At 35.0% G+C, this 12,228-nt stretch overlaps 1 protein-coding gene and 1 long non-coding RNA gene across 11 annotated transcripts in view; both read left to right on the top strand.

Moving 5' to 3' along the window:
• The first annotated feature begins 1,538 nt into the window (after positions 1 to 1,538).
• lrrc28 (leucine rich repeat containing 28) overlaps positions 1,539 to 12,228 on the top strand; it is a 34,415-nt gene continuing 23,725 nt past the window's right edge. For all 10 annotated transcript variants that reach the window (XR_012383189.1, XR_012383190.1, XR_012383192.1 and 7 more), the window contains exons 1-5: positions 1,539 to 1,617; positions 3,349 to 3,577; positions 3,663 to 3,703; positions 6,890 to 6,927; positions 7,022 to 7,159. Coding sequence is in view for 6 of the 10 variants with exons in the window: in XM_073908127.1 (XP_073764228.1) it covers positions 3,410 to 3,577; positions 3,663 to 3,703; positions 6,890 to 6,927; positions 7,022 to 7,159 (385 nt within the window). In the remaining 4 variants the exon portion in view is untranslated. The remainder of the gene's footprint in view (positions 1,618 to 3,348; positions 3,578 to 3,662; positions 3,704 to 6,889; positions 6,928 to 7,021; positions 7,160 to 12,228) is intronic.
• Positions 7,722 to 12,124, top strand: LOC141375322 (uncharacterized). The gene is made up of 3 exons (XR_012383193.1): positions 7,722 to 8,834; positions 8,892 to 9,596; positions 9,669 to 12,124. It is a non-coding gene; the product is annotated as an uncharacterized lncRNA (long non-coding RNA).

Genomic DNA, 12,228 nt, shown 5'->3' on the forward strand with positions numbered 1-12,228 from the left:
CCTGTGTTAGACCATGCGCCACAGCACAGAGCAAATTTTTCCGTCATAAAAATGGCAAAAGTTGATTCTTACACACTCTTGATGCTTTTGCACCCTGCACTTTGCGCTTAGATCGTTAAAATAGAGCCCTGTGTGTGTGTGTGTGTGTGTGTGTGTGTGTGTGTGTGTGTGTGTGTGTGTGTGTGTGTGTGTGTGTGTGTCACAGGGCAGTGGTTCCCAAACTGGGGTGCGCAGTCTGACCCCCAGGGGTGAGTGAGATTTGTAATGGTGGAAAATGTTATCTTTTGTTATCTTTTTATTTAACTGAAATTAATTTTAAAAAATGAATAATAGAGTTATGACACTAATGAGAGTGACTGATGTGAGTTTAATGAATGGAACCCTTCCCTTACAGAATGAATTTTGAACTTAATGAATTTTCATTGAAAAGGTGCTAAAATCTGCTCGAAAAGTCACTAAATGTCGCTGGATTACGTTTATCGTTTGTCGATATGCATATTACTGACGTCATCACGTCCAGCAGCTTCTTCGCTTTATCTATCTAATAAATAAATTGACTTTACCGATGAGATTAAGTTAATTGTTTAATGTGTGGTTAGGTTTAAAACAGCAAAAACAGTGTTATGTGTTCCATAAAGCCACTTTCGCTCATACAGAAAGGTCTGTATGTGTGAACAGGCCCTTTTTGAAAATACTAGTTAATTAGTTCTGGAAATTTTCCATAAAGAGAAGTTGTAACAGTACCGGTAATTTGCCAGAGGAAAATTTGCCAGAAAGATCACATTTACGATTAGAACGCGCTGACGTGAGACGTCTACTCCAGTCAAGGATTAGAAGGACAAACTGTTTTTTTTTTTTTCTTCTTGACATGCAAAGATGAATTGTTCATCACAAAACTAGCAATAGAGCTAACAAAATCATCTGGCTAGTTTTGATTTCTTGGGGACTTTAACATTAATTCGACGTCCCTCTGCATATCTGCCCAATGACACTTAAAAGCATTAAATGGGTTCAAAAACAATTAGGCATTTATCAATTGTGTACAATTAAACCGTACATCAAAATATTACTTTGATTAGCCCTATGTGGGTGTATACATTATCTAATATAATCAAAGTTTCGATTTTGTCTTTATTAAGTTTCATATAAAAACTTAAATAATAGGCTAAATAATAAATTTAATAAAGTAACACTAGTGTTACTTTATTAAATTGATTATTTATTATTTAAGTTTTTATATGAAACTTAATACCTTAGAGACAAAATCGAAACTTCGATTATATTAGATTCTATTTTGCAACGTTGAGGCGTTAATGTTTATTTTTTCAAATAGTTTTTTTTCAAAGGAATGTAAAGTTTGGCATGTGTAAAAATATACAAAATAAAAATACTCTCGCGCACTCTACTATGAAAATAAGGTGGTGTAAAGTGCGTTTCTAACATAGACTGTAAAAATACGGCTTTTCTAACGGCTTTGTCTATGGAAATACATTACCCATGATGCTTCATCCTGTCTCCATCCAGTGACGAGTTTGCTCGCAGACGGAAGAGCAGCGCGAGATATAAACAACTCGAGGCTTTAAACAAGGAATATTTGATAGACAACACGGATGTAATGTAAGTTAAATTGATTGAGAATAATCACTGTAGTATACAATGTCACATATGTTAATTTTTTGTGCACGCGGTCAAACACAACAACAGTTTAAGCCTGTTTCTGCAGAGACTTGCTTTAAAATGTCTTTAATATTTGACTCGTCATGTAAAATCAAACTTACAGTACAGCATCAGTAGCTCATATTTGTTTAGATATGGGTAAAGTTGGTTTTAAATTAGCACATTCTAGCTTTTCTTTTATAATATAAATTCATAAAAATATTGTTTCAAATTCTTAATATGGAAATCATATTAACAGTCAATGACTATCAAATTACAGCATTGTTTACAGTCATTTAAATAGTGCCAATGTTGTTTTGAAGTCATACATGCCAATTTAGACCGAATATTCAGAAATAGCGTGGTAAACAATAGAGAGAGCGTGTCACTTATCAAAAACGAACGACTATAAAACCAACTTTACCTTGTTAGCATACTGACTCTGTTATTTATTTGCATGAATTACAAGGCTTTCATACAGCTAACGTAGCTAGTAAATAAATAGCGTTAACCTTTACTGTTAAAGTTACTGTTTCTATTTATTTTTATTAATTTAGTTTACTGTTTAATTATGATTACTGTTGTTGTATTATCTCAAATTACACAAATACAAAGCAAATGTAACTTTACACAACATAATACAAGGGCAAATGTAAAACAAATAGAAAATATACACTATAAATGTAACATTATAAATGAAGGTGATACGGTTTATTGTTGTAAGGTGACTAGGGTAAAACATAAATGTAACAGCATACCTCTACAGTTGATTTTACTAGGAAAGTTTGTATTTGTATTAGACCTTTTGTATTAGAAGTTTTCTAAAATTCTGTTTAAAGATGCAAATAATGCGCTATTATTTGTGTCCATATTCACTGATTGAACGAATGAATTTATTTAACGGGGACAATGCACAAAAATTACATTAACCTCAAAGAGGAAAGATGCATTGTGCCAGGTTGTAGCAGGATTGCTATTTTCCACCTGCTCTCCCTGGTTGGACAGGTAAAAAGTGAAACAATAATATCCAATTAGTAAAAAAAAAAATCAGTTTAAAACATTCAGGCATAATCGCATATAAACTAAAACACTGACAACTCAAAAACATCTCACTCAGTGTGTACAAACTTGATTTGACAAAAAAACACCTCCTAGACAGGCGTGAAAACATCTTATAATTCGTACACGTGATTGTTTCTGTTGGGAGAAAATTCCATAGATTTGAGGCTTTATAAATCAAAGAGGATTGATTTACATACATATGTGTCTTACATATGTGTACATTGTATAGAGTAAAGTAAATATTCACACATTCAGACTTTCTCCTTAATAATATAATTCCTGAAAATGTTTCCTTGCAGACTCTAAATAGTGGAATCTTATTAGCAGCTACTGTCCTATCAAAGTACAACATTGTTTACAATCAAATAAATGGTGCTAATGTTGTTTTGAAGTCATACTTGCATGTGATTTTAGACCGAATATTTAAAGTACCATGGTAAACCATATTGGGAGCACGTCACAAGTTGTCACTGAATGAATGTGCGAATATAAAACCAACTTCACATCACAGTTGTATAAAGTCAGGTTCAAATCCCTTGTTTCATTCGTTGTACAACCAAATTGAGTTTAGCATGTTGTACTTCTTAACCTTATTACTATTTTAAAAGATCAGTGTTTAACATGTTTCAGAATGGGAAAGTAGCAGCTGAAGGAGGGAAAACTCCCTCGTCTGAAGACGGTTTGATCAGTCATGGCTTCTGAACTCCACGAAGCCATTTTTATGGCCAAACAAGAGAGACACAAGAATCTTTTCCTGAACTACAGAAACCTCAATAATTTCCCTGTGGAACTGCTGAAAGATGAAGGCATGCAGTTCCTTGAGCGTCTCTTTATGAAGAGAAATTCCCTCACCACACTGGTAAGATCCATCTGCATTTATAATTTGGCCCTTTTTTAAAGTAAAGTATATATTTGTCATACTAATACTGCTTTCTTATCATCAGCCAGAGAATCTGGCTCAGAAAATTCCCAACCTCATTGAACTGTAAGTATTTATCAGAATTATTTTTGTTTGTTTAAAGTCTTATAATGTTATGTGTCGAATTCTGTTTCAGCTCAGTTTTGCATTCCCACTACACTAACTGCATAGATATATACACTAGATATCGCATACGGACCCTGAGCATGCGTCAATAGTGCCGCCACATTTGTACAGTGCTCCCAGTACAAATGTCATTCCACCGCGCTAGTCAAGACTTAAAGGGCCATGAAACCCCCTTGTTTCAGCAGGGTGTTTTCACACCTCTACTTTGGAAAAAGTCAGAAAAGTGGGCGTGTCCAGCTTTGTTTAGGGGGGATATTTGATTCGAGTAACTGCTCTAAGCGTGTATTTTTCATGCAATGTTGATACCGCACGGCGAATGAGAGAAAAAAAAAAACTCCGCATTTCCTGGAAACTTTGATGCACACAGCAGGTAGCGTCAGAAAGCCGCGTGTGTTATTCCGGTCACTAAATGCAGTGAAAACCCTACACGAGGTTAAAGTTTGGTTGTAGTGCTAACATTTTTACACTCGGTGCAATAGTTAACTTAGTTCGATACGAACAAACTGAATAAACAAAGAGCACTGGTTGCTCACTTACCAAATCTGTAGAGACAGGACAATCCCCAGTAACTAGAGCCGCGTCTTTATTAGGAGGAGACTACAAGCGAATCCGGATCTCAGCGCTTGCAGATGAGAACAGCTCTCAGGTAAACAATGTTCCTCCTTAGACACGCAAGTTGTTGTTGTCGAGCGTCGCGTACACTGTTAATCCACACGTGACTCCAGCTGAGCTCTCACAGAGAGAAAATGAAAACAAAACTTAACTGCAGCAAACTATAAAAGCAACACTTCACGCTTGTTTTGCCAATACAACGTGATGTGAGTGTCGTCTAAACACTACGACAGTAATGAATATTAATGAAGTTGCACAATAGAGCGCGCTGATTGGTTTGAACCAAGCTTTACTCATGCATTTATGCATCACACTGTAAGACGTAATAAGACTCACTCTGGCACAGACGCCCAGTCTGCACGCTGGAATACAGGCTATTATGTCATGACCGTGACGCAGCTTCAAAAATTAGTTTCAAACCGGAAGTACGAATTTGCTTGAAATAACGCAAAAACAACCAATTTACACTTTTTAGTGAAATATAGGTGTCCTAATAGTGTTTTTAGCAGTGTGGGACACATATACGACTGTCAACAGCTCAAAAAATGTGTTTTGGTGTTTCGTGACCCTTTAATGACGATGTGAAGATTCTGGACTTTAGCACTGTGTACGGTTGTAGAAACAAGCAAACAAAGAAAACAAAGCACAGAGACATAACATTTCATAGGTAAGATTTGGTTTCTTGTGATTTTGTATACTACAAACTTTTGTGCTCAACAAGTTTTGTTATTGATGATAATACAGACTTACTGCATTGACCATAAGGCAAATCAGCACAAACTCGCACTAAACACTCGGCTTATGCTAGTTTTGTTGAATAAAATAAGCAAACAATGTAAGTGAACGAGTCATTCATAATGAAGATTCATTCACAAAGGAATCACTCCCTCCGTTAGAATGAGAAGGGAAAGCGGGTGAGGGGGTTTGTTTCAGGACATGGATTAGATCAAATTTAACAGGGAGGGACGATAATACATTTCCATGCACATGTAACCCTGGCGGTTCTACACCACCCAACCCACTCCAAGCTGGGATCAAACCGGCGACGTCCCGCATGGAAGTCGGTTGCTCTACCAAGGAGGCTAAAGACCATGGCCTCTAGTGTCCATCGCTAGAGCACCTTTAGGGGTCAGAGGAGTGAGGTTTACCTGCACAGCACACAAACACACACTCTTTGTCAGGAATGCCCATGTGGTCACTTATCCATTGATGTGGAAAAGTAATGTAAAATTATAACTTTTGTCATTTATTAAAAGTATTTGCATACTGAACAGTGGGGAAACTCACGATCATCGATATATGTATATATTTATGGCTCCGGATGGCCAGTCCTCCACTGCACCTTGGTCCCACATTTATTTGAAAGGAGCGCTACTCTGTACTAAAATGGCGGCGCCATTGACACATTCCTTCTAATAGACAACAATAGTGTAGGCAACATCTAATGTAAATATCTATGCGCAAACTGCATATCCCCCTACAGAGCGCAGGTGCTTGTTTTATGAACAGTTGTTGCTAGAAGGGATACAGCTGCGGCCAGAAGTTAACAAAAGTTATTTATAATAGTTATCGAATTACCCATTAATTGTATTTTATTAAAGTCTAAACCCAACCATAACAATAATGTAAAACAGTAGTTATACCAACTATTATTCGTTTTAATTATTAAATTAGCCATTAAATTGTATTTTATTAAAGTCTAAACCCATCCATAACTGTATTGTAAAACAGTAATTATACCAAGAATTAGTCCTATTATCTATTAAATTACCAATTAAATTGTATTTTATTAACGTCTACCACTACTCCAACTCTAAACCCAACCCTCACAGTAATGTAAAAATATTAAATATTCTTGTAGAGTGTTGCAAAAATGATGCTATATTGATGTAATCAGCTGCAGCTGTGTCATATCTAGACTTTACCACAGTGGAATGAGCTCATGACGACACTCTGTTCGTGGGATATGCTGTTTGCCTTGCGGGAACATTAAGAAAGGCAACACAGGATTTGACACAACGGTATTCAGTAATACAAATATAACATTTAAAAAAATTGCTTTAGAGCACACTTTAACTTATTTTTTCATAATTTTCTATACAAGAATAACATGTTTTACTGGCAACAAAACAATCTGGGTAATTTTATTTAATCAATGTAAGTTAGGACTGATTTTTATTATTATTTATTTATATGCAAGAATGTTTTTGTCATGTGAAACATTGAACACTGCAACACTGTCAATCTTTGCAAATTTATAATTTGTGAAAATACCACAATAATACCATATACCATGATAAAAGAGTCAGCAATTGTCTTATACAAATGTGCTGCAGTCAGTGGTGTTCAACTGTAATATTTCTGTTTTCCAGTAGAGGTCACTCCATCACTGCGATGCTTTTCTTTCTACCCAGTTAGAATCAGCTGTATGCGCAAAGTTTGAGTTTTGTCAAATCTGATGATGAGTATGAGATTATGAAAATTAAACTCACAAACTCTTGTTTGTTTTCTTAGCTACCTGCACTCAAACAACATTGCAATAATTCCTCAAGGTAATGGTGTTGTTTTACTAAATAAAGCAGTCTTCCGGTGTCAGATGCATTATTCATTGCATGTAACATGTTGTTGTTGTTGTTGTTATTGCAGCAATCGGTGAGCTGGTGAAGCTGCAGTCATTGGACCTGAGTGACAACGCTCTGCAAATCATCTGCCCAGAGATTGGTCAGCTGCGCTCATTACGACACCTACGATTGGCCAACAATCAACTCAAATTCCTCCCGCAAGGTGAGTCATTTAGCACACATTTATTGACTTCAAATGTGAATGAGTGAGGTGCTGCTACAGTATTTGATGCTACTACATATAAGTGTGTGTATATATTATAGATGGGCATAGATTTATGTGTTTAATCTAGATTAATCTAGGAATTAATCTAGATTTTTCTAGATTAAAATGGCTCATTTGAATTCTGCCGAAGGCATTTAAAATATGTGTGTTACCCAAATAATAAGTCTTTGAGAACGGGTTTCTCAAGCCAGGTGGCACATTAGACCAGAGGCTCATCTCCTGTTTCCAAAATGCATCACAAACTGCTTGAGAAACTGTTCTACTATGATAATTGGTGATGAAAATAAAGGATGTTCAATAAGATGTACTTGTGTTTACTAACTGTTTATTTAGTTAAACATGAATTTTGAACTGTAGGCCTACATAAACTCCAAACAGCGATTTTTTTTTTTTTTTTTTTTTTTTTTTTTTTTTTTTGTAATCTTATGTTGTGATACTGACCTTTACCAGTTAAATATTTATATTAAATTTTATTAGTTTTTATGTCATATTGAAATATGACTAAGAGAGACGTATTATGAAATAATAAATCATTTTCATGTATACACACAGCAATAAAAATATTATATAATATGAAAAAAATGAAGAGATCATGTGAAAAACTTTTCAGATTTTTTTGTAGTTTTTATTGGTCAGATCACCAAATGTTTTTATTTTCATTTTTGTGACTGAAAATCAGGGTTTTATGTTTGGAAACCTGCCTAATGAGTTACTCTCAAACTATCTTAGCTTTTCCCCACATTTTAGCCATGTAGTTAAAAATTTGGGAATGAATTTGGACAGTAGTTTAATATTTGATAAACAGGTTAAATTAAGTGATCAAGCTTTTTCCAGCTTCGCCTTCTTGTCAGAGTCAAGCCATTCCTGAGCCAGCGTGATCTAGAGAAAGCCATTCATGCTTTTATCAGCTCTTGTCTCAACGATTGCAATGCACTTTATGTTGGAATTAACCCAACTTTATCGGTTACAACTGCTGCAAAATGCTGCTGCTTGTGTGCTGACAAAAAGTCGGAAACTTGAGCACGTCACATCTGACTTTTACTCTCTTTACTGGCTCCCATGTAAAGTCAGAATTGATTTTAAACTACTGTTGTTTGTTTTTAATGCAGTAAATGGTCTTGAACCTTCATATTTATGTGAGATTTTAAAGGATTATAAACTGAACAGGGTCCTACGATCAGCAGATCAGTTGTTGCTGGAGGTCCCCAGGTATAAACAATGCGGTGATCGTTCGTTTTCAGTGGCAGGTCCAAAACTGTGGAACACCCTATCTTTAGAACTTTGCATCATCACAGATTTAAAGCTAAAGCTAAACTTAAAAACTATTTGTTTAGACTTGCTTTTGATATTCTGGCAAACAAAATGCTGTTTTATTGGCACTCGAGTTCTTACCATCTTATGTGTTTACATTTTCAGACTCAACTTTATTATCCCGCTTAGGGAAACTAAAATGGCAGCAAGGTGCCGTAACACAGGCGAAGTTCCATGTACACATTAATAAAATACTACCCCACAACATACAATACATCACATTGTAGGTGCATCTCCTTCCCCCCTAAACTCATTTAATGACCTAATGGCCACCATTATAAAAATATATCTAACTCTATTTGTCTTGCTAATAGGAACTCTAAAATGACGTCCTGATGGCAACATCTTAAACACAGAGTACAACAGGTGATCCAGGGTGCATAGGATACCCTGAGCTCTCTTTAAAACACCAGTATGGTAAATTACCGTTGGACCAGTTTGGGTAAAACCAATGATCTTGCCTGCCACCTTCACTAGGCTACTCAACCTGTTCTTGTTTAACACACTCAGATTACCGTACCAAGCTACAATGCAGAACGATAAAACAGATTCAATAAATAGTTTAAAAAACAGTGTCATCATAGAGGTACAAACCTGAAACCATCTAAGTTTCCTCTGAAGAAACGGTCTTTGTTGGACTTTTTTATTCACCTTATTCTTTGCGTATGAGCGGGCGCAGCCATTTGAATCTTTTTTGGCTCGAGACTTCCGGTCTCATTCACTTCCATTCATTTTTAGACGTTAAAAACTGCTTGTTTCGCTGTTTGATGTTGCAAACTTATATTTCCTGATTATATTATTCTACTTGGTCTGTATAGTCATGCAAACACTTGTTTGTAGAGCAAGTAGTTTGACCGTTTTCTGCTGTTTATTATTCCTAGTCATTTCTCCCATAGGCCACTGAATCGAAAGTTCTAAAACAATCGCCAAAACAGGCGCACTTCCGCATTTTAGAATAAGGTCAATAGACAGCCTGAGTGTTCGGTTGAAATGTCAACATATTATCAATAACCACCCTTAGATATTTATATGTGTCCACAATTTCAATGTACAAACCTTTAGAGTATTAAAAACAAAGTTACAAATTCCTGTTGTGGAAGAATTTACCTGCTGGTGTAATAGATTTTCTCTCCAGTTAAATGTAAATAAAACAAAAGACATGGTGATAGATTACAGGAAGGCTTCTCGTACCCACAGCATAACAAATATTAAAGCTCTTCGGGCAGCCTGCTGGTTGTAATAAGGTGCTATATAAGTAAAGTTTGATTGATTGATTATTCCACCATTTATTCATTTCTAAACTCTTCTGAAGTTAAAACATAAATATAAACATAAAACATGTTTTTTATGCAGAAAATTATAATAACTGATGAAAAGAAATGTCAATACAGTGATGCAACATTGTGATCGACTGCTTTTTAAAATTAACTAGAACACAAAACACTTTTTCCTTGTGTAATTGAGCAGCTTTAACAGCGTTCAGTAATTTCTACGCTCACTCACCAGCCGAGTATTTAGACTTCAGCACACACTGCAGCTATTAAACTTCATTTAATGAAGAGACTTTGATTTTTGTGCTCTACGTGACACTTAAATAGTTCTGAGGTGCTAAAACGTCATAAAGAGTCTGTGGGAAAGTGACTAAACTCTTTGACACTCTCTGTAAAACACTGTGTCTCAAAAAACAAAACGTGTTGCTCTTTTTATTGCTCTCTTACATTGCAGATGGGTAATGTTTCATCTGATGCCGAGACTGTTCATGGCTTTAATTGATCATATATGTATTGTTCCAAATTAAGTGTTTTACAATGAATTGTTTTGGCAATTTCAAGCATACTTCAGTAAGGGGCAGACATTGCACAAATCTGGGAAAACTGTCCCAGGATGCCCCGTATATTATGTCATGTAGTATTGAATGTTTTTTTGTCTCTCACATGAAAGCAGTGATGAAGTTGAGCTGCCGTAATTCCAGCTTTATTTCATATGTTAGAAATGTATATTTAAAAAAAAACTATGATAGTTAGCATAAAAATAGCATAATCCCACATTATAAAAACAATAGTTCCTTAAATGAGAGAGTAAACCTGTTGAAACTTATAACTCTTAAGTTGACTTAACTTATTTTTTTATAATTCTGCACATAATTTATTCATTCATTTATGCTCTAATTCATTTTCTTTCGTCTTTTCCCTTATTTATCAGCAGAATGAACCGCCAATTATTCCAGCATATGTTTTATGCAGCGGATGCCCTTCTAGCCGCAACCCAGTATTGGGAAACACCCATAAACACTCATTCACACACACATACACACTCATTTACACTCATACACTACGGCAAATTTTGTTTAACCAATTCACCCATAGCGCATATCTTTGGACTGTGGGGGAAACCGAAGCACCCGGAGGAAACCCACGTGAACACTGGAAGAACATGCAAACTCCACACAGAAATGTGAGGCGTCAGTGCTAACCAATGAGCTGCAGTACCGACATGCACATAGTTCATTTACTTTATTTTCAGGTGACATATTTACTTCTTCAATTAATCACTTTAAAAGCAATGGGAGGGAAAAACTAGATGATTTATGGTTTCTTTAAATATTTCTCAGTTATTAGCTCCTGTTTTTTTCAGCAGAGGGCGTAACACATAGACTCCAAAATTTGAGCTGCTAAAAATATCTGCAGTAGTTAACAGTAGTCAAATTACAGCGTGTAACATGTTGAGTCAGGATTATAATTCACCAATATCGCAGGTCAAATTTATAGCATTTGCGAAAAAGACGGATTTTATTTTATTACGCTTTTAATGAAGACTATACAGTGTCATTTTACATTGAATTTACTTGTAATACTGTTAGACTCCACAGAAAACCAAATATTTTCATTTGCATATTTTCTCTGTTGTATTTATTTATGCTTGTAATTATTATAATTTTTTTTTTACTTATAAATATTTTATGCAGATGCACTCTCATCCCAATCAAAAATCATCCCAATTATTAGAAAATAAAAATAAACAGAGGGGGCTAATAATTCAGGGAGGCTATGTATGTAGTCAAAATTAGTAGCCCTCCTATGAAAATTTTATTCTGTTACATATATTTTTAAAGTAGTTTTTACATAGAGAAGTTTTTTTTCCAAAACATTTCTAAGCATAATAGTTTTAATAATTCATTTCTAATAAATGCTCTTTGCCATGATAACAAAACAATATTTTACTGGTTATTTTGCAAGGTACTATACTAATATGCAGCTTAAAGTCACATTTAAAGGGTTAACTTGGTTAATTAGGTTATTATTGACTTTAGAGGCTCCATAAACTGGAAGCTTTTAATCACTATTTGTTTTCGTATTGTGATGCAGAATTTTAAATGAGCAAACTAGGCATGGCTTGTTTTTCTTCCACGAGCTGATTGGATGTAGTAAAATAGTAGAAGAGTTATTACAGCCTAACAGACACCTCCTCCTCCCCATTTCTGTTTGTTTTCAAAACTGACTAGTTTTGATTTCATGGGGACTTTAAAGTTGTTTTAAAAGATTTTCAAAACTGCTTTTATTCCAACCAAACTAAAAATAAGACTTTCTCTAGAAGAAAAAAATTATAGGAAATACTAAAAAAATGTCCTTGATCCACGAAACAGCATCACTTATGACTATATATATATAAATATGTATAAGAATACATATTTCACA

Source organism: Danio rerio, chromosome 7 (assembly GCF_049306965.1).
Source record: "Danio rerio strain Tuebingen ecotype United States chromosome 7, GRCz12tu, whole genome shotgun sequence".
Taxonomy (NCBI): Eukaryota; Metazoa; Chordata; class Actinopteri; order Cypriniformes; family Danionidae; genus Danio; species Danio rerio.